At 36.4% G+C, this 23,957-nt stretch overlaps 1 protein-coding gene across 1 annotated transcript in view; it reads right to left on the reverse strand.

Moving 5' to 3' along the window:
* Positions 1-9,109: 9,109 nt before the first annotated feature.
* LOC147917308 (uncharacterized) overlaps positions 9,110-23,957 on the reverse strand; it is a 78,104-nt gene continuing 63,256 nt past the window's right edge. Inside the window, exon 4 of the mRNA XM_087429953.1 lies at positions 9,110-9,151. Coding sequence (XP_087286079.1) covers positions 9,137-9,151 — 15 coding nt within the window. The 3' untranslated portion in view covers positions 9,110-9,136. The remainder of the gene's footprint in view (positions 9,152-23,957) is intronic.

Consider the following 23,957-nt stretch of genomic DNA (forward strand, 5'->3'; position numbering starts at 1 on the left):
CAGGAATATTTTTTTTATAACCATCTCAGGCAATTATTTTGAAGCTCAAAAAGAAGTAATGCTTGTGGCTTGTCATTAATAAGTAGAAAAGTCAAGATCATTTTATAGAAACTAAATGATACAGAAATGCGACTTTATAAATCTTACATAAAATGCCTACATTAATAACAACAAAAAACAGTCAAAAAAAATCCAACCAAACAAATCTGAGAAAACAAAACAAACAAAAACTCTCAAGTCATTTTAAAAAGTACTCCCTCCTAGGATATTTGAAAAGAACTACTTCATATGATATTTGTGGAAATGGAAAATTTAGCTGGTATGGTAAGCCTAATGAGCTAGGGCTTAAACTATGAACAATCTAAAATATTTTAAAGATAGGCAAGGCATTTTTAGAAATTGGGATTGTTGCATTGCAACGCTGTATTTAAGAGAATATTTTTGCAATAGCTCAGTATTTGCATTCTTTCTAAAGGTGTAAAGTGCAAATTTAAGGGTATTTTTTTTTTCCTGACTGTGTGGACATTTTATTAGAGGAAAAGGTCCCCAGGATTTATAAAACTGTTATCAAAATTTTTGAAAAAGATGAATTTTCCTGCTCTAAAAATTGCCGTTTAACTAAAAATATGTAAATATCATATGATTAGAATATTTGTGGTCTTGATGTGAGAATTCTCAATGTGAGTTTTACAAATATACTTTTCTGTTTTGACTGAGACACTTTTAGTTTTAGTTAGAGTTTTATCTTTAATAAATAGTGACTTGGAAAAGTTTAGATAAAGATGTAAATCATACTGGAATGGATAGTAATGCAATCTTACCAAGATCCCTAATTTTGCATCCAAGGAAACTGAGGCCAAGGCACATTGAAGATCAAGTTCAAGTTATTTACTAGCAGAGCCAGGGTGAAATCTTGATTCTTCCAATTTTCAAACCACTCCCCTTGGCCACACTGCCCAGACCATGTTGCTCTTGCAAGAGTAGAATCTATATATATCAAACTGGGTTTTAAATGTAGTAAAGAAATTTGTTGCTTAAAGTCACCCCACAAAGAACCCTTCAAAGGCAAAGAGCATATGTGTAACATAAATAATAATTTTCCAAAATGGTAGAAAATACTTTGAAGCAGCCTCCAGAAGACGGTTTCCAGTCCCTACTCCTGCAATAACCAGGAGCAGACTTAGGACATTGCCTGTAACTTCTCTGTCTCTCTCAGTATTTTCTTCTGTACCAATAAAGAGGTTGGATCACATGATTTTTGAGGTACTTTCTAGTTCTAACAGTTTAGTTAAGGTCATACTAGGAATTACAATGAACTCTATAACAATTGTTTGGGCCCTGGACTGGTGGGCTTAATTTGATCTGCAAGTACCCTCCCCTTCTACGTTAAGAAAAGGAAAGAAAAAGGAAAGGGTGTTTATGGAATTGGAATCCTTAATAGGGACCACTATAATGGCTCTGTCCTGAGTTATTAGTTTTTGCAAGACTCACATTTCAAAAAGTTTCTGAGATGTACCTTCTCAAACTCCTGATATAGAGTCACATCTTAGTCCTGCAGTAGAATATGATGTAATTTATTATGATAGTTAAATGTGATAAATACTTATAGATGGAAAAGTGAATATAACACACATACATACACACAGTCACACCCATACACATTCATACCTTTTTCAGTTTCAAGAGTAGGTGAAATGGTTAATTCTTTTAGTATACACACAAATCTTTTAGCATACTTTATATTTTATCTAAATAACATGTGCTGAGTTCTTAATGCATCTAGAGAAGGAGTGAGCTCAGTTCACATCTTCCTTTCTTATCAGTCTCAGTAAAGGAGAGGGCCCTTTGTGGGAAGGAAAATGAATGAGCTGTCTTGGATTTACCTCATGCAATGAAGTACAATGATCTATTTATTTTCCCTTAGTATGTATAGCTGTTTTTTGGGATACTTAAAATTTGGTGAATGTTATACTATCACTTTCTCTTTGATACATTTCTACCACTTTCCTTCCAATTTTATAGTTAGGAATGTACTTTTAAGAGAGTGCTATAACAGTTGTTCATCTTGTGTTCACGTCACAAGCCTCAAACTTGGGAGGCTAGAATAGCTAATTAAAACTAGCAGGAAATATTAGGAAAGTAATAAGTTAACTAGGTAAAGGTGAGGTTGCCGTATGAGTTATAATAATCACCACTGACTGAAATCCTCAAATACAACCATATCAACTGAACTGCTCTTTTTGGCTTTATTTTTCATCATAAGCCATACAATTTTTCTGTGTAATCTATAGCAGTTTCATTTTGCTGCATCTCTAACGTAATGAAGAGACAGATTACTTCATCCAGTCAACAAAGTTTTTGGGAAATTAAGCATAAGTATGTATTTCTCAGGGGATGATAAAAAATGTTAACTATATATTTGAAAAAGATATCTCCGTTAGCAAAATGTATTTATTTGGCACAATGTGTCACTTCAGATAAAGAAGACCCTAGTCATGTGGATCTTTCATTGAATACTTTGAGGACATTCTAGTGTTGAAATAAGTAAAGACTTATTGAGGTGTTCAAAAAACGGGAGATTTCTGATGGCCTTCACAGATACCTTGATCCTTTTGAATGGAGCAATTATTATAAAACTTTTAGTAGAAATAAAAAACACTCCAATTTAAAAAAATTATTAAAATTGTTTAAAAATGTACAAAAATAGTAAATGCACAATTGGACAGTGATGACACTATTTTAGTTGTTTAAGACTTGATAATATGGAATATATGGATAGTTTTCAGAGCCTTTTGACTGCTGAAAGGGCAGATATAAAATTGTAATAGCTCTTCTTGTTTTTAAAGTATGTTCTCCTAAGTGCATCACTTATATATGATTATTGAGTACATGAAATGAATGTACCTTAAATGAATGGAAGGTTTTTGTCCAGGAATAACTTCAAAGTCAAACTAACTCAATATATAAAGTGGAAAGCATCATATTTTGAAACATGACGGAAAAATAACTATTTTGTGATAGTGGTAATTTAGCTAACATTTTTGTCTTTAAAAGGCTTTTCGTCTATTTCTTTATCCAGTAAGGAAATGGTGCCTATTCAGGCTGATTGGATAGAGAAATTTATTGGTGAATGCATCTGGAGTTATTGATTATAGTGAGAGTTGTTAAAAGGAGACTGAAGCAGGAGAATTGAGCTGAATTCTCTCCCCAGTGGTTCTGCACTTTTCTTCCCTAACCATCCCCCCTTCCCTTGCGGAATCTTCAAGATCACAGGTATGCACTGAGTTCAAGAATGTTGCTGAAAAGGATTTATAATAATGTGTGATAATGAGGCAAGGAAAGCATAACATAAGGCATATTTATCAATCCAATAACATGCGTTCGCATAGGTGTGGGAGAAAGGTTGGAGCTTGAGGTTGGTGTCAAATCACAGAAGGCTGTTTGAGTGCATGCTAAAGACGTTGGCTTAAATCTTTAGCTATCAGTGGGAGTAACAATAATAGAAGCCTCAAGGCTCCTCTCCTACACTTCTCCTTCCATTTCAGGGGATTTTTTCTTCATGCCCATTTTCAATAGATTGTGCAACTGTTTTTAAGCTTTCTCTTTTCTCTTTGTTCCTTCCCCTTCTGCATTTTTCATGTGTTTGAAACCCAGTTCATATCTGTCAATTACTGGTCATAGCTCTGGGATGCCTGATTTAGCAAATTTTTCCCAATTCTCCTTACTGGTATTTATTAACTTGATAAAATTCCCAGTCCTGACAGTATATGTAAAATGCAAGCCTGTGGTTCAGAGCAGGAACTTTCCTCTTCAGTGATCGGATGATATGAGACAGCTAGCTCGTGCATCTGCAAAAAATGTTTAGGAAGCCTTAAGAGTGAGAAGAGATTCTAATCATTACTGGGGAAAAGCAAAGCTATTTCATTTATAAAGGAGCTTAAGTAGAAAGATTGGTGGAGCTAAAATAAGGCAAGGTAATAAACCAAGCTTTAAACATGTCAAGTATTATACAAACTCTAAACACGCTTTCTAATACTAAGAAATGAAGATGCCATTAAAGGTTTGTCAAGCAGGCATTGCAAGATTTAGAGAAGACCAACTTGGGACTCTCATCTTACAAAAGTCTGTAGGGACTTTAGCAAATACTTTTAAGAAAACAAGTATTTTATCCTGAACTTGAATTTGCCTGCTGGCTAATTCAGGCTCAGTGGACATTTTTTACGTTTGATTTTGTTGTGTGTGAAACTCTGCATAGTAGCTGGATAAAATTCCACATTGTCTGGTAGGTAATGAGTCTGGACTGGATCAGATCTTGTCAGGTTCAGATTAGAGTTGACCCTATCTTTGGGGTCACATTTTCCAATCCTCACATCACTTTACAAGCTTCAGTGTGCATGAAATTATAAAACATGGAGCATGAGAAAATATCACCCGGGTTGTTTTTGTGGCAAGAGTGCCCAGAGAAATAAAGTGATTTTCAGCCCTTTGCGTTTTATTACTTTCTGAAGAAAGAAAATTTGGTTAGGGTCAGTTTTCAAGTTTAACAGTTCATCAGCCCATAATTGCACTCATTATTACTATGGCCAGCTTTATATTGGAGTTTGATTAATAACGATATGCACTTCAGTAACGCTTTCTATTAAGTGGCACTAATTACACTGTAACTGCTGTTCAACAACCAAGCAAGTGTAACTACAATGTCATTTTTATGGAGCCAGCTTTGCTCAGAAGGGTGCTTTGATAATGCTAACATAGGAGTGGAGCAACTGAAAGTGTGGTGCCAAAGTTACCATTACTTTAAATCCCACAGACATGAAACCATGGCGTTCTGAGTTCTTATTGGTAGGAGAAGCTTTTGATATGGAGTGAGTGCAAGTCTTTGGAATGTAATGCATAAGCATTATCTGCTTGGAAGGACTTTGGAGACTAAGAAGCCCAGTTATTGAATATAAGAGCACAGGATTTAATCAGAAGACCTGGCTCAAATCTTTGGTCTACCCATTTTTTACTCTGATCCGGGGCAAAAGTACTTATCCTCTCTGAAATTATCACATATGTAGAATGATGTCTGTTCCTATATTTGTGACATTAGGATTAAATGAGATACTGCCTGTGAAGATGCCTCATTTAGTGCCTGGTCCATAGTAAAAGCTTTTCCAATCTTTCATAAAGTCATGCCCTCCTCCTTCTTTCCATCATTCAGTAGTAGGGAATAGACCCTTGTCCAGTCAGTAAGCTTTCTACTTAAATTAAGATGAAATAAATACAAATGCTTTAAAAATATATACATAAGTAGAGAGGAAAAGCATTTAAATTTAATAGGAAAGAATACAAGTTAATCACCATTGTATTAAGAAACTGGCGATACTATAGGAAGGAGGGAAGGGTCTAAGTTTGCCTCACAAAGTGGAATATTACATAGAAAGAGGGTTCTGGGGGCAAAAATTTCAGCCAAGTCTCAGGGAGGAATAAATACTACAAACAATGAAGTAGCTAAAGTAGGAAAATTGCAGAAGAGAGTGAACATCCATTACTTAAAGAGTGGTTGGGTTTTTCTATACTACTTCTGGTTCCTTTGCTAATCACTGGATTTTTTTGTGTGCCCCAAAAATGTTGCGAAAGAAAAAGAATTAGAACCTGTGTAGAATAAATTATTGCACTTCCCAGAGTGGGAGCTAGGATTTTTTTTTTTTTTTTTTTGTAGGGGAAGCACAGGAAATGGGCAGTGTTCCAGTGTCTATAGCAGTATGGTTTGCAGATAATGTATTTAATAGTGAGTGGTGACAGGCCAACTGAATCAGAGTTCTTGCAAGGAATCACAAATATTTGGTGGAGAGAAACTCAGATAATCAAAGTAAGATAAAAATATCTTTCTATTCTGATATGTCTTCCCATAGTTCCTTCATTTGAATACCTCTACTTTTTTTTATTTCTCATCTGCTCAAAAATCACCTTATAAGAATTAGCTCAAACATACATTCTGGGGCTTGGTGTGAAGGGTGTTGTACAGGAAACAGGGAGAGAAGTCACTTAGATATAAGTGTCCCTCTTTAGTTCCGGGTTATTGAAATGAAAAAGAAAAAGAAAGAAAAGAAAAAAGAGAGGGAATCTCAAATGATATTCCTCTTTTAAACTACGTGTCCTTTCATCCCAGTTTCTAATGATGTGAGTGAGTTATTTCTGGTGCCCAATCAAATCATGCAATAATTTAGCAACAAGGCTTTATGATACGCTCAGTTGAAAAAGGAGGATCTATTGAGATAATGCCAAAAGACAAGGAGACTCGGGTGTAATGAAAAATCTTGAAGGTTGGTGAACTTATTTTCAGGGATAGGCTCTTTCTGAATGCCAGCATCCCTGATTAGTAGCTGGATGAGCATCAGTAATTAAACATTTGGCTCTGATTTTCTGGGTTGTAATAAACTTTTAGCTTTTGCTTAAACTTGTTCGAGGTGTTTTCATATTTCTCTTCAAAGAAGAATCTTGTGGACTTCCATTTATCTAAAAATATAAAACTGTGAGGAAATTATAGGCTCTCATTACATTGACATTTAATGGGAAAGAGTCACACCAACAATGAGCAGAACTGCAACATAAACCGGGAGGCAATACGCCCCAATACCTGGGAGAAAGAGGCCTCAACACCATCCCCAGCCAAAGGTGGACCTGCATCACTGATCTTTCACGTGGAACATTTAATCAGCGTTCTATTTTTAGTTATCTGTAAATATATTAAAATACGGTACTGTACAGAATTGTGACTTTTTAAAAACAATGAGTTTAGTGTTCCTACTTATATAGCTATATGTTAATTCACAGAGTTACGTGGGCTAAAGATATTATAAATGTCACTTTTTCAGTTTTTGATCCTTCTTTCCAAATAATTAATTAACAATAATTATAGATAAAACTTAAAAATAATAAACTTCTTTACTCATGTTAACTAATTTTAAAAAATAGGTTTATGTAAATCTATTTAAATATTTAATTCATCATAAAAATATGAATTGTAGTTGTTGGGAAAACTGATGCCTAAAGAGTTTCTTTTGAAAGTGAGTTGGCGGCAAACCTGATATGAGCTATTGAGTGGAACAGAACACAAAGGATAGAAGGCTTATCAATTCAGAGTATTGCATAAATTAATCATATGATGGTTACTTTGTCCACTAGTCATAATCAGCCTAAAATAAAGGGTTCTTTAAAATTTTAAAAGAAAAATAAATATTTAATTATAGTTAGCAAGGATTCTAGGAAAAAATCTACATTTTGATATAGAAAAACTATATTAGATCTTTTAACATTGAAAATACAACCTTTTCTTTGTGTGAAGATTTGCTTATTGATAAATGCATTCAAATTTTGTTAAACACAGTATGACCTACAGTTACAGATTTTGGTACATCTGATAACATATAATAAAATATTATCTCAATATTTTATCGTAATATTAATCATCTGTAAACACAAATTATTAAAAATTTCTAAAAGTAAAAATTGTTCATTGTTTTCCAACTCTCTGGAAGAAAGCAAAACATAGAATGTTGTTTCATGTCCATAGTAACTACGTGGAAGGTAAGGGGCAAATTTCTCCCAGTTACAAGACTGAAACTTCTATATGGTCAATTACCTGCCTCGAAGAGTGTGACTATCTGGTGGCCGCACCAAGGAGCAAGTAGAAAGTGGGCTTGTTTTATATCAACTTGAAAATGTCGGAGCTTAGTAACTTTCCCCCGAGTCATAAATATGTTTTATTTTAGACTGACCTTGAAATTATTTGCATTTTCAGGTTAAATAACCTCTATTGAATAATACCATTTACAACCTGATATCATTTTATTTGCTTTAAATTTTCCTAATACTCGTAAAAAGGAATCCCTAAAGCTAATCATCTAAAATTTTGTTTTAAAATCACTGTATATGCTACATGTATTCTATGTAATAGTGTAGATGCTGCTAATCCTCCAGATTGAAGTTAGGACTCCAATAAAATTCTGTTCATCCTCATACTTTCTCACTTGCACTTCACCATCTTCATCACATCATCTTTATAGCTCTTGGGGCAGAATTCTACTTTAGTGGGAGTTCATAATAAAGCTTTTCTTTAAATCTTAATGTATCCTCATGGGTCTAACATGTTTGATTTCAAAAGTCTAAAAGATAATCTAAACATTAAAAAAAATACTATCTAAAAAAAAGAGTTGAAAAATTTTCTCAGGTCCTTACCTGGTTTGTAACTGGTAGTTTACTTCTTCAACTGCTTTTCCCACATACACATCATCTATTCATTTCTTTTTCTTTTTTTTTTGTGAGGAGATCAGCCCTGTGCTAACATCTGCCAATCCTCCTCATTTTTTTGCTGAGGAAGACTGGCCCTGGGCTAACATCCATGCCCATCTTCCTCCACTTTATACGGGACGCTGCCACAGCATGGCTTGCCAAGCTTCAGTGCGCACCGGGATCCTAACCGGCAAACCCCGGGCCGCCGCAGTGGAGCGTGCACGCTTAACCGCTTGACCCACTGGGCCAGCCCCAATTCATTTCTTGATATATGTATTTGTTTATTTGTAGAAAAATGTAGACTTAATATTTTACTATCCAATACAATACTAATCCAACACACACACACTATACTTTTTTTTTTGCAGTGTCTTACATGTAGTTTATTTATTTATTATTATTATTTTTTTAATTTTTTGTTTATTGCAGTAACATTGGTTTATAACATTGTAAAAATTTCAGGTGTACATCATTATACTTCTATTTCTGCATAGATTACATCATGTTCACCACCAAAATACTAATTACAACCCATCACCACACACATGTACCCAATTATCCCTTTTACACTCCTCCCTCCCCCCTTCCCCTCTGGTAAACACCAATCCAATCTCTGTCCCTATGTGTTTGTTTATTGTTGTTATTATCTACTACTTAATGAAGGAAATCATATGGTATTTGACCTTCTCCCTCTGACTTGTTTCACTTTGCATTATACCCTCAATGTCCATCCATGTTGTCACAAATGGCTGGATTTCATCGTTTCTTATGGCTGAGTAGTATTCCATTGTGTATATATACCACATCTTCTTTATCCATTCGTCCCTTGATGGGCACTTAGGTTGCTTCCAAGTCTTGGCTATTGTGAATAACGCTGCAATGAACACAGGGGTGCATGTTAAAGACTTGAATGTAAGACCTGAAACTGTGAAACTTCTAGAAGAAAACATAGGCAGTACGCTCTTCGACATCGGTCTTAGCAACATCTTTTCAAACACCATGTCTGATCGGGCAAGAGAAACAATAGAAAAAATAAACAAATGGGACTACATCAAACTAAAAAGCTTCTGCACAGCAAAGGAAACCATCAACAAAACGAAAACACTATACTTTTTAATGTGCATTATATTTTGAAAATTGTATTCTACATTCATGCACAGTATTTATGCCATCAATTTCTATTTATGCAAGAATCAATAATTACCTTTACTTATAGATACCACTGACAATTACTATAGATTATCAGAATTGATCTGACCTGCATCTGAAGGTTAGAGTTGTTTGAAACATGGAGGTGGGGGAGTAACTAAGGTCTGTCAAAGAAACAAATTTTCCATACACACATATGCATATGTGCACACGAACACACATGCCTTTGAGCATATCTAGCTGAATACCTCTGTATCTATATATTTATGGATGTTTCTGCCATTAAAAATTCCTTAAATACAGTACTTTATTTTCCTCTAGTCTATGTATCCATGATATCCGGGATTAAGTCTATAGAAAATATATAGACCTAAATATAAAATATAAATGACTCATGCCTTATTTCTTTTTTAAATGCTCACAGTTTTCCATTTATTAGTGAAGATAGCAGTTACCTGCCTTTGTGTGTATGTGTGTGTGTATGGTTGTGTGTTTGTGTGTATGCATGTGGATAACCATAGACAGCATAACACAAGCTTTATTTTTCCTTAGTTTTTTTACCGACGAGCAGATTTATACCTATTTTAAAATAGACAAATTTGCATCACAGTGAAGATATTCATATATATGGAGAGAAATCCTTGTTTTTATTTATATTATAATCCTAATAGGTAAATTCAAAATCCAAAAGAAAACAGCAGAGTAGATATAAGCTATATCTACACAAACAAGAATGTCCAAACTGTGCTGGGTAGTCTTAGATTTAGCCTTCAACAGGTTCTCCAGTCCATAATTTTGGTCTATCTACCAGACACTTCTTATATAGTATATTCTTTCATATTCTCCTAGATGCCCCCTTTTCTTATTTTAGTTGCTGCTGAGACAACCCAGCTCTGCGTGGGCTTCAGCCAGCCTCACAATGGTACAACCTAAGATTGCCTCACTGCTTGTCTGTGCTGCATTCCTTTAGCCTCATGCCTTTGGCTTCTTGGTTTACCTTAAAGCATGAGACATGTCAGAGTCCCTCAGTGTTCACCCATGCACAAGCTAGGTGCGTGTGGGTTAAAACCCTGTGGGTCGAACCAACGGGAGATAAGAGGCCTATGGATTGACCTAGGGAATGCAGGAGCAAATTAATACATTTTCTCCCTCCTTCTGAGTATAGATCATATTAAGAAGCAGTTGTTTATGTGGCTTCTTGGAAGAGGGTTTCAATGAAATCAATCAGTTGCTCTTGATACAATGCAGTGGCCAGATAAATAATACATCGTATTATTGGTACTTCCTTCTTCCTGCCTCACTTCTCATTTCCCTCACTCTCTGAGATTGAACTCTAGCAGAAGTTGAAAGTTTCATGTTTTGCTTTCTGGGAAACTCAGATTAAAACTGGTATCAGGAGTGGCCCTTAAAGACAAAATTCATGGGTACTGATGGTTCATACGGTGATGATTATGTCATAGCATACAGTAGCTTCACAATTATGAAGGATTTAATCTGCAGTTAAATAGGACAAGGTTCAGATAGAAGGTAAGGTGCTGCATTTTACAATGGCAGTTGCTGTTTAACAGTATGGGGCAAAGATAATTATAAGAATTGCAGAGTGGGTTGGCATTTGTTAACAGCATTGGAATCTGTGATAGAAGAAAATGATAGACTAAAGGAAACCAGATGCCTGCTGAAGCCCAGGGACCTCTACTGCAGCTTTTAAGCAACTCTCTTGTCCTGTAACCAGAATGCAGTCTGCACTGAATATACAGCCTAAACAGGTCACCTATGTCAAAATCAGGTCACTAATAGGAAAAGACAGGAACTCTAAGACTTAGCATGAGGCCATTTGTTGGTCAAGACTTAAGATTTTTGAATCCCTAGATTCCCATGAACCCTCTGGGCTGGCAGAACAACCCCTTTCCTGTATCTTCTTTTCAGAAAAACATTCCTTTCTCCTAGAAACTATGCAATAGCCTCACCTGAGGCAGGTGTCTTGCAAGATGATGCTTGCTCTTCTCAGGATTTGCCCTCACCCCTCCTCATTGTCTTTAGGCCAATAACCAGGGTCAGACCTCTCAGCACAGCCACACTGAGAACTACAGCCATTGCTGTAATAAGCCTATTTTTGTAATTTGTAATAAGCTTAAGGAAGCTTAACATCTGGATAATATGTCCCAGCAGGGACTGGGGGAACACATGTAGGAATGGAAATGAGAGTGACCAGAAGAATAGAGAATATAAAGTTGGATAGTGGAGAATTTATTGACATTAGAGCATTCACCCATAACTTGGGCTTCAACATTCTGACAAGGACTCCAGGATCTAGTCATAATAATCTGCTGATAAGACTCCTTAAATCTAAGATGTGATCATGCCCACACACAACAATATGGTGTGTTTTGCTTTCAAAATTCAAAGCGGCCCACCAATAACTGTGTCCCTTTCTTAGTAATAGAAGGTGCAAAGTGGAACAATTGTCTTTTGCTTTAGAGGGGATATCCCAGCACACTACCAGACACCAGATCCTACAACCTTCTTTCATGTGGCAGGCCACTGGACCTTTTGGGGGTTTATCTCTCTCTCACTGACACAGAAGTGTTTTATTAGAGTATCTAGAGTATTTTCCACTTCCTTCTTGCCAGATCCAATTTGTTTGATGTCATAAATATAGTGGACTAGCTGACATTCTGTAGAATGTCAAGATGATCTTGTCACTATGGCTATATTTCTATAGAAAACAGGAGAGAGAAAATAGCTCCGGGGCAATACACTGAATCTAAACTGCTGTGACTACTACGTGAATGCAAATTGCTTTTTTCTTCTCTCTTGTTTGGGATAAAGAAGAAAGCATTTGCCACCAGATCAATAGCCACATACGAAAAGACAGAGGCTGTGGATCTGCACTAGTAGGGTACATTTAGCTTGGCACTTATGATTGGGAATACTGTCTGGTGAAGTTTACATTAGTCTACTGTCATTTGCCACATTCCATCTGTTTTTTAAGAGCCAGAGAGGTGAACTGAACAGGATGATGAGAAATACTATCCCTAAATCCAAAACAGTTTGATAGTGGCGCTAATCTCTGCAACACCATTTCTCCTCACATGCTCTATTGCTTTCGATTTACTATGGTTAAGGCAAAGGGGTGCAGTAGGCAGTTTCAGAAGCTCTTACTTGGCCTTTCCTCCGTAATGATTCTCCACTAATCAGAGAGGCAATGTGAGAATTCCACCAGCTATAATTTATATTTATTCTGACTGTATATGCAAGGGTCCAGGTAAAGAACCACAGGGTAGAACCACTATAAATAATCACAGATTCGGGATTGGCCCTATGGCATAATGTTTGGGTTTGTGTGCTCTGCTTCGGTGGCCCGGGATACGCAGGTTCAGATCCCAGGCATGGACCTACACACTGCTCATTAAGCCATGCTGTGGTGGCATCCTACATACAAAATAGAGGAAGATTAGCACAAGTGTTAGCTCATGGACAATCTTCCTCAAGCAAAAAGAGCAAGATTGGCAACAGATGTTAGCTCAGGGCCGATCTTCCTCACCAAAAAAAAAAAAAAAATTAAATTAAAAAAGAATCACAGATTGGAACGACTATAAATATCCACAGAGTGGAACCACTTTAAATAGATTTGGATCCAAACTACATTTATGAACTGTTTTCCATAAATTTCCCATCTAATCAGAAGAACTTGATGGAATTTTAGATCCCCTAGTATTGGTATCATCTCAGACTTTGTATATCATTGTCCTCAAAGTTCTGGCTATTCTAATCTCCCTTGTGCATATAGCTACTGCACAAATAATCAGAGTGGGGGGAAGGATTGGTACAATCTTTGTTGTTTATTTACAGAAGAGCTGTCCTTGAGTAGGTAACTGGGATTGTACCCAGTGTGTCTGTGGAATGTGTGCCCTTAGAAAGAAGCATCTGTATTTAATCCACAGCAACAGGACGAAAGGCATGAAAAACGAATACAAAGCAGTTGTAATGGTTATTTATGTGATTTTATGTGTCAACTTGACTGGGCCACAGGGTGCCCAGATAGTTGTTCAAACGTTATTCTGGGTGTGTCTGTGACAGTATTTCTGGATGAAATTAACATTTGAATTAGTAGACTGAAGAAAGCAGATTGTTCTCCCTGATGTGGGTGGGCCCCATCCAATCAGTTGAAGGCCTGAGTAGAACAAAAAGGCTGACCCTCTCTTGAGTAAGAGGGAATTTCTTCCTGCCTAACTGCTTTGATCTGAGACATTGTTCTTTTTCTGTCTATGGACTCAAACTGAAACATCAACAGAAGCATCATCTTCCTCTAAGTTGCTCCAGCCAAAGATATTGCATATTGCCATCCTTGGTTCCTCTCTTTCTCTTGCTCCCTTATTTAGTTCATCAGGAAGCCTTGGTGACTCTATGTCTTATATATATATCCTGAACTCATCTATTTCTATTTTCATGTCTTTTTAAGTTCAAGCTACCTTCATCTCTGACCTGAATTTCCACAGCAGTCTGCTACCTCGTTGTCCCTACTTCTATTCTTACACAACTCATCCATTCTCCACTCAGCAGTCAAATATTCTTTTAAAAACATAAATTATTTCATGTCATTCCCCTATGTAAAATTCGCAATGCTTTCTGATCACATGTGAAGTGCTTTTTGAATGCCTTACCCTGGCTTTCCAAGCTTTTCGTGGTTGGCTAGCTCACGCCCGGTCTGTTTCCCTCCATTATGACACTTGCTCAGTACTCTTCAGCCACACTGCTTGTCTATCTGTTCCTTGACCATGCTGAACTTACTCTTGCCATAAGACCCTCTCCTCGCTTCCTCCTCTTGCGTGACTTCTAATCGTGCAGATATCAGCTTCAAGGTCTCCACCTCAATGCAGGTTTTCTTGACCACTCAATATAAAATAGCTATCCAGGCACCTGCTATCAATCTTCACTGAATCTTTACAGAGAAAGTGTCAAAATGCTAATTAAGACTTGGCTGGAGAAGGATGTGGTCAGAGGTGTGACAGATAAATGCTAGGGCAGGACTGTTCAGTGGAGCAGATTTTGAAAAGTCAATAGCAGTTAGTTTATTGGGGAAAAAAAAAGTTTTTTGTCTCCAGAGACCTTTGGACAACAACTAGGTTAAAAAAGGGAAGATGTGCAGTAAGTAAATGTGAGCCTCAGGGAGGGGGGCAGATATTATTTGCGGATTTTATGAGTATTGCTAACAGAATAAACATTTTCGACTTGAATTGTTGTGTTCAGAGACAATCTTTGGGATCAAGAAGGATTTGTAGTTTTGCACTTATTTAATAACTTTATTACTTGAAAGGCTTTGTTATCTAAATACTACATTGACTAGAAAGACAAATTGGTATAGAAAGGGTTTCATGGACATTTTTAATAAGTGATTTTTACGCTGATTTTAAGTTTTTCTAAAGTGTTAGTTGAAATATTTTATTCTACTCAAACTAGTATTAGTCACACGGTCTAACTTCGTTACAATACAATGTAACTGTAACAGTAGTCAATTATTTATGAGTCAGTGGAAACATCTGGAAGCTTGACCTCCTTTTGATATTAAAAGAACTTGGAGCATTTGCTGTGTTTCACTATTAGTGCCACTTCAGTTATTACATGCTCTGCCAATGTTTTATGTAACTGGACTGATTTCCTTCCGACTCATAAGGTCAACTGGCTGTGAAGGGATTGAGCTTTTCTGGGTCCTGTCTCCTGCATCTATCTCCATACTGATACAGTGCCACTACCTAGTGTGCACACACAGTGGAAAACGGGTTATTCTAGCACTATATAGTATATTGTACAATCATCAGAGAGAATAAACTAATTTATTTTTCTAGACCAATCTTAAATTCATGTTTTTTTAGTATTTCCAATCTTTCCTTCTTGATATATGCATGCATATGTATATATGCACACACACCACACACACATATAATTAGATATTCCATATTTGTATCTAAAAAACACAATGACCCTACCCACAGGTAGAATTTATTTCAGCCAGTTAAAAAAGAATGCTTCTGTTTTATGTCAAATATATTTCCAATGTACTTTGCATGGAAAGTAGAGAAGGAAAAAGTGTATGTTCAAGGACTGATGGTGTAGGCACGAGAATATATGCAAACAGACACATGTCTGCATGGGTGAATTTGCAATTCTATCTCTGGCAAGACAGAGAATATGCAACTAAGTGGATGTATCCTACTTTGATAATCCCAAACTGCAGGCAATAAAGTTATTTGTATTTGGCTTTGTATTTTTCTTCCAACAGGCTTCCACCTTAATTCATTTTGCTTAGGCTCATTTTCATTCATGGAATGCTTATTGTGAATGTTCTCTGTATCAGACACAATACTAGACACTGGAGATAAAAATGATGAACAAGAGATAGTCTCTGGTTCTAATCGGTTTCAGTCCTTTCACATCGTATAAACCCAGAGCAGCACAACACCCGGGTGAAATGTTTAGGGAACTGAACTGGGAGATAAGAGTAACCGTTCTGAGATTAAAAACAAACACAAACAAATAAATAATCAAAACAAACTGCCAGTTTAATACTTAATCTGATTAGTTTCCAAAGCTCCTATATTTTCTTATCAGGTGGCTCAACATCAGTATTGAAAGAACTGGGGTGAAAATTGCAGAATAAGTGATGTGAGTCCCTAGAAGGGGCCATATAAGGAACGCACCTAAAAAATGAGTTTTCCTACTTTCAATAGAAACAAATGCTTTTAAAGATATAAACTCCTCAATTGTGGGCATGGAAAACCGTGAACCTTGGAGGACAGAGCATACATTGTCCCTTGAAATCACAGGAAAGAACACATATCCAGTGCCTGTCTCACACCTTACCCATTCCTGGCAGCTTCTTGTGCTCTGGTTGCTATGCTTTGTGCCACACGACCCCACCACTCCAGCAACTGCTGCTTGGATCAGCAGTTTGACCCTAAACCATCTTAGAAGATTGTGAGGGAGCTTGGCCCTAGAGCTCTAACAAGCTAGTGCTCCCTAAACTGAGTGAAATTGACCCAATATACCATTTTCTCTGGAGGGTTTGAATGGGAAGTATAAAGATAGCAGCAGCAGCAGCTGGCAACAGTAGAGGGATACAAGAGTTAAAAGTTATATTGAAAGGAGGCAGTATGCAGAAGCCACCACACAATGGAATCCATGTGATTAGAAGACAGAAGGCAGTAAAATCTTGGAGGTGGTAGAGCAATAAGCAAGCAAGAGGCATGAAATAGAGAAAAGGAGGTTAGATAACTTTCTTGGGTAGAGGCAGGAGCAGTAGCAGCAGAGACAGAGACTAGCTGAGTCGTTTTAACTGTGGGACTCTGGAGCAGTGAGCAACAAATGTCTGCTTCTGAAGGCTAAACCTCAAGTGTCCATTGGCTAACCAGGTGGTACCAACTTTATTTAAGAAGTAAGCATGAGCTGTGATGACAATACTCAGTGTTTTGACAGAAATAAATACCTCATATGGTCTTTCTCCCATAGTAGGCTCAAATACTAAGAGAAACAGATCTTTGAATAAAAGTTAATTCACAAGGGAAAATGGGCCTCCTAAATAGGTCAAACTTCTCTATGATTAATTACATCAGCAAAACTTCTATTTGTAAAAGCAATCTTTGGCCAGAACTTTGACAAATTATCAAGATTTCTTGTGTCCTTGTCTTTAGAGTCAAAGTAATTGGGTAACAAAGGACCCAAGTGGTCTTATGGTAATCATAATTCTAAATGTGAAATCATCTCATTCAATTCCTTTTCCCTACAAGAGAAAGAAAAACCCCAAAGGTCTCTAAGCATTTTCTTGGTGAGTACATATATCTCAGTGAAAATGGCTATAAAGGAAATCCATTCTCTTTCATGATAAAATCAATATTGTGTTAAAAAAAGGAAGAAAAAGAAACTTCCTGACTGTGGAACAATGTTCCTCCAAGACAACATCAGGCAGGAAGAGGTAGACCTAGAGTGTACTGTGTCTCACGGTGGTACACCCTGAGAGAAGCAGGGTGTTGGAAGGTAAAGGCCCATCTCCTTCGTGGGATCCACTGTACACCATCCAAATGCTTTTCTCCTTTTCATCTTGTATGGTGTCTAACAGAGTTGGGTTATGCCACATTTCTCATCTTCTATCTTTTAATAAATGAATTGTCAGTTTCACACGGAGGCCCAACCCTCATTATCTTTAACGGGAGAAAGTGAGGTACTGCATACTCAGTACTGGGGTTTCAAGCAAGAAATAAAGCATTAGAGCTCCTACTTTACCCTTAATAGCATCCTTCTTTCTTTATGAGTCCTAGCTACAGGACTGCTAGAATGGTTTCTTCTTTTCTTTATATTCTTTGGTTTCTCTCATTAAGGACCAATTTACTGGCAGGCATAGGTTTTCTGCAATCTGCACGATCCTTAAGAAAAAGGGTGAAAAAGAGGATTGAAAACATTTTAGGGTCTAGAGGAAGGAAACTAATGACAGTTTGCTTTCATTCTCTAAGTAATATAGGAGGCACAGCGGAGAAAATGTTGGGAGAGAAATGGGTAATAAAGTTTGGAATTGCTACTGCGAAAATATGGCAGGATCAACTAGAAATGAATAAGAAAATTTCAATAAGGGTCCAGGAGCTGATAGATACCATGCCATATTACAGTGCTTTGCACAGTTTTTTCCTCAAGTCATGACCAAATGTCCTTTGGCAGAAGTCCATGTTTGAGGATGAGAAAATTTACATCTTTATTTTCAGTAACCTTGAACTGAAATTTACATTTCCTTCAACTGTGAATATAGGCCACAAACCACATTAGTATTAGTAGTTCTTGTGACACTTTACCCAATTGAAACATTAGATATTTTCATATCATATTAGAGTTATAGTATCTCAAAATATCATCTGTTATACTCCAATAGTATTGATTTTTATTTAATGTTTTATTACAGAACATATACTACAATTTCAATTTTTTTGATAATTGCATTTCAATATAATTGGTTTCCTTTGTATTCTCTCTTTCTCTAAATTTTATTTAAAATACTTTTTGAAGGTTCTATGGTATTCATAGGCTTCATCAAGTTACCAAAGGGATTCGTGGCATGTAAAAGGTTAAGAATGCCTCTTTTTTGGTGACTCAATATTTGTCACATATTATATAACACTAAAGACCAAGAGGAATAGGATACAATGGAATGAAATATTTTTATTGAAGTGGGCAGAAAATATAAGCAATTACCCAGGTTCATCAGCTACTATGAGATGCTGCTTTTTCATATCCAAATTTTAATATTATGACTTAAATGGTATTTTTCTTTTACAAATGCCCAGGACTTTTTGTTACAGTCAATTAAACCTGTCTCATTAATCCTCTCTAACCTTCAGTCAGAATGCACACATAATAGAGCATTCATATTTTAACATTGTATGTCCAACATATAATTTAAGGCTCGTGAAGCCTTTTCTATATATGTACTTTATTTGCCAAATATCCATGGCTGCCATTTACAAGTCCTGTGGTTGCTTGCATCAGGGATTTTTGGAGGTAAATATTGCTGCATACATTTGACTTTTTACTGATTGATAAATCAATGCCTAAATGAGGTGACTGAGAAGGCTGGAAGTTTAGCATCAAAGCAAGGATTACAATACTCTAATGGATATCTATTCCTTTTTGCATTAGCCATATCAATACCCCTCTCCCATCATTTTTCTAGGAAAGCAATCAACCTTATATTTTCTCAAACCCTTCCCCCCTACTCTTAATTCCTATGATTCAGTTGAGGCTAGTCCTTTTCCCAGCTTCAGGGATGAGCATGTAACTCAGGCCAATCAGATCATTCTGTTCTTTTTTCTGTAGTGATTGTCACAGGCAGAGGCATAAATGATCAAGGCAAATAAGATTCATTTTAAGGGACATTCATTGGAACTATTGGGGAAAAATTGGGGTTGTTGAGAGCTTGTAATAAGCCTGGAGCTGCTGGCAGCCATCTTTCCACTATGACAGCCGACCCCGCCAGAGAATGGAAGCTATAGGAAAAAAACAGTCCTCAGACATGGTAAGAGCCATAGTCATTCTGGTGACCTAATTAGAGCCTTGGATCTAGCTATGCCTGAAGTCAGCATGTGGGTTTTCATTTCTGTGCACCTATCTATGTGAATCTATCTGTATTAAGTCACTTTCAGGTTCCGTTACTTGGAACAAAAAGAGCCTGGACTAACACAGACACTTTTGCTAAACTCTAAATTCTAATTAGTCTGGAAAGTTATCATTAACTATGAAATACCTATTAGTGATGCATGAATAAGTCAAAATAAGAATAGTAACAAAGGAAAATTATTTCATACTTTTTAAAAATCTTGCTTTAAATTAAATCATGACTAAGTATGGAAGGAGAGAGAAAAGCTGGATATTTCAGGTGATCAATAAATTGTGTAAGTATGAGTTAATTATTTGAGGGGATTCTGTATTTATCTTTCAGTATGTCATAATTTCCAAACTGGCGTGATTTGGTAATTTATACATTTTGAAGTCAGAGAACCTAATCAATCTTCCTACTGGATTTGTGTTCCCATAGAAATGATGCCCTGTTCTAGGACAGCCAGTGTCGCCTGGCCTGTTGTACTGAAGAATAAATGAGTAAGAGTCTTGATTACCTTACAAATAAATCTGGTTAACAGTTATATTAATTAAAATGCCTGGTTCTACGGCTATTCTGAACTATTTATACGTGATTTAATTCATATCAGCAGCTAATTTGTATTTAATGCAAACTAATGGGTTTTATGTAAATGGAGCATGTGGCAGTCTATTTAAAAAACAAATTATCTCTAGTTTCATTTCAGTTATTTTAATTAAATTTAGAGAGTGTGGTGGGGGGGTGAAGGGGAAAGGGATGTGTTATATATGAAGTGATGATTAAATCCAATTTAAGTCTACAGAATAAGAAACAAGTAATTCTCTCAACAGACACATTGGCCCTTTCATAAAGTTTAGAGAAGTCAAGAGGGTTAGTATACAGAAAAGCCTCTAATATTCTAGATGGTGTAACTTCCTTAAGATAATGCTTTTTGTATTATAAACCACAAATGCTTATAAGTGCTTGTGTAAATAAGTTTAAAAAATTTTTTTTAATTTGGCTGGAAATTATTTCGTGACTTAAATGCCTGTAATATGTATATATGTATATATATTTTCCTTTCTTTGATTTGGAAATTTTGAAGCCATTTTATAAATTGGTTAACTAATGTTTCTTTACCTGACTTTCTGTCAATAGCTTAAAACTATGGAATCAAATTTTAACTATAATGAAGCTTTCCTCAGTCTATAGTTTATAGTTCTCTAAATCATCTTTGGTCTTCTATTTTTTTCAAAGAGGATTTTTTTCTTTTATTTCCCTAATTTTGATATGTGTTCTGGAGCTAAAGAGGATTTTGGCACATTCTTCGTAGTTTCTGCTATTTAGTCCTAGTCTAGAACCATCTCTCACTTTGTATAATTTAGTTAACTTAAAGTTAACGTACTTCTTATTCTTTTCCTTGCACTATGGTTACTTTTTTCTATGTTTTCTATTCTCAGTTAGATTATATATTTTTTTTTTTTTTTGTGAGGAGGACTAGCCCTGGGCTAACATCCAATGCCAATCCTCCCCTTTTTTCTTGTGGAAGAGTGGCCCTGAGCTAACATCCGTGCCCATCTTCCTCTACTTTATATGGGACGCCGCCACAGCATGGCTTACCAAGTGGTGTGTCGGTGTGCACCCGGGATTCGAACCTGTGAACCCCGGGCCGCCGAAGCGGAGCACACGCACTCAACCACTTGCGCCACGGGGCCGGCCCCAGATTATAAATTTTTTAAGGACAACAACTAATTTTTTCATTTCTACACAATCAATGTGATTTTATTGCATGTAGTAGACATTCAATGAGTGTTTCTTGAATGATATCTACTAAAAAAAAAAATCATTCAAACCACTGAATGACAAGACTTCCAAAAGCTCCTCTTTCAACAAAAAATAAAACATAACTCTCTTCCCTCTCATGCTGTTGGTTACAGGATAAAAACTAAACTCAACAATGATCAATCTAGTTTTCCAGATCTAATTTCTGGTATTATCTAAAAAATTCACAAACCATTATCTCTTAGAAGTTGTACTAGTATCATGTTAGCATAATGAAAGATCAACTATTGGCCTCTGGGAGTTGCGAAGGTCTCCAAGGGGAAGCAATGATTGATCTCAGTCTTGAAGGAATTTTCTAGGGAAACATGGGGAAGAACGAGTTTCTGTGATGCAGAACAGCACATGTATTCCTCACATAATATGGTAGAGCATTAATCCCAAGGAATACTCTATGTACTGGTATTGAATTCTTGCCTTAAGAAAATATATTAAACCAGCATCTATCTTAATTTTTTTTCCAATTTTACATTTGTAAAATTGCAGCCATTCTTAGGATACCCTGGATATCCCCTCTTGAATATTTTAGGATTACCTGAAATGATAATGTCAAACATTAAAATGAGTTTTAGAAATGGTGTCATTTGTATATATTCACAGTTATAGAATGTTGTCACAGCCTTGTACAGGAAAAGACGATCGATTTTTAAACTTCATGTTTTCTTGTCACCAGAGACAGAAACAGCAAATCCAAACAATTGTTTGTGGATGTTAATCCTGGTCAGATTGATCAGCTGACAGCCTTTCCAGTTTCACTCGTTGTCTAGGGAACGTTGACTTTCCTACACAGCAGATACAATAACTTCTGTTTTAATTCAACTGCTGCCAATTTGGAGCCACACACAACAGCTCAACTCCTCCAGAGAAATTTTAACAGATATAATTAGCCATATTTGAATTGAAAGAACATTCACTCAGTCAAAATGATTGGAAGTTTATTTTTTTATAATGGAGTTAGATTCTAACAAGTTATTTAATTAATTTCATCATAATTCACTTCAGGAACATCATAACTATTCAGATGGTATAGAAAATGCTTTGTTTGGTACTGCAAGGTAACAGATGAACCAAAATAGGGTGGTCCCATTCATTCTTCAAAAACAGACAATGGGAAGCTGGTGTTGTGTATAGGAGCTCCTTATTCCAAGTAAGCCCTTTAAATATGCAAATTATAATTTATACAAAAGGTACCTCAAGGGATGTAGTTCAAGGAAGAGGTGGGAAGAAGAGAAAATGCGCTCAGAGAGCTCATTTCTATATCCTTTTTCTAAAGCAAAAAGTAAGTTACTAAGAAAGCATTGTTTGTGCAGTTGCCAAATCCCTCTTCTCCTATGGCCCTCCCTTTCAGCCCTCCCTCCCCTCTCAACTTAGCTACATTAGCCCTCTATATCGATTCAATTGGCAGGTGATTTATCAGGCCAGCATTTCATCTTCCCTGCAAAGGCAAAACGTGCCCTCTTCCTGGGTGCTACAAAGGAGAACAGACGAATATTTCTTTGGTGCTACAAGGACACCAGACTGATAAAATTTGCTCCTGCATTGAACTTGACATGGAGGTGGAGTGCTTTAAGTTTTAAAAGTCTGTTCTGTAACTCTCAGAATAACTGATGACCCTTGTTGATATTCACATTTCAAATGCAGATAAATCTTCTGTTTTTTTCTCTTTGATTCTAGGTCCAAGATTTTCACCTTCTACACACACACACCCTGTTATCTCGGACTGACAGAATCTTTCTAACTGCTGAGTCACTCAGTCCATCCAGCTATTTATTCATCTATCTATCCATATGCAGTGGGATGGAAAAATATTGCTGTTAAACCAAAGTCACCTGCATTTGCTTCCATTTACCAGAGAATACGATGATTTATAACGAGAAGATTTTCTGTTTAGAAAAGTACCATAGTCCCTCCTTCCCTTACTTGAGTGAGGCAAATAAGAAGATAATGCATAAGAAAATAAGAATCTGGAGTTCTTGAAGGCACTTCAGGAACGAAGGAAGGGGTAGCAGCAAGGCCACTTCACAGATGAGTGACTTGGGCAGCAGCACAGGGCCCTGCATCCAGAAGTCTCCATGCTTGGTTTAATGTTCTGCTCACTATCTTGAAATCCTTAATAATTTTTCAAAAAGAAACTTGCATTTTTATATTGCACTGGACCTTAAAATTATGTAGTGAGTCCTGGATAGCAACACTTCATTTTCTTTAATTTAGCCCAAATCTTGAATTAAATATAGTGAAGTATTGCCAATCAAATGTCTCAGACCTATTTCCAGGTGTGAACCAATGTACCAAATATTGTGTAAAGCCACTTAATAGCAGTAATGACTCTCATATCCTATAGCCCTGTGTTTTCAGACACTAGAGATGCTTTATTCCATAGGCTTGAGGTTAATTTACAGAATTAGTATTTATTTAATTAAACTGAGACTTCTATTTTTTTCCTATTGTGAGTGTATCCTATGGTTTTTCTGGGAAAATGATATTCATAATGAGAATTCTTAGGGCATGGGCTAACAACACAGACTACCTTAAACCTCAATCTTATTTTTTTTAGAGTTGAATATTCCGTAGCGGTGAA

The sequence above is a fragment of the Ceratotherium simum genome, chromosome 4 (genome assembly GCF_057802395.1).
Source record: "Ceratotherium simum simum isolate JZ-2026a chromosome 4, ASM5780239v1, whole genome shotgun sequence".
Lineage (NCBI taxonomy): Eukaryota > Metazoa > Chordata > Mammalia > Perissodactyla > Rhinocerotidae > Ceratotherium > Ceratotherium simum.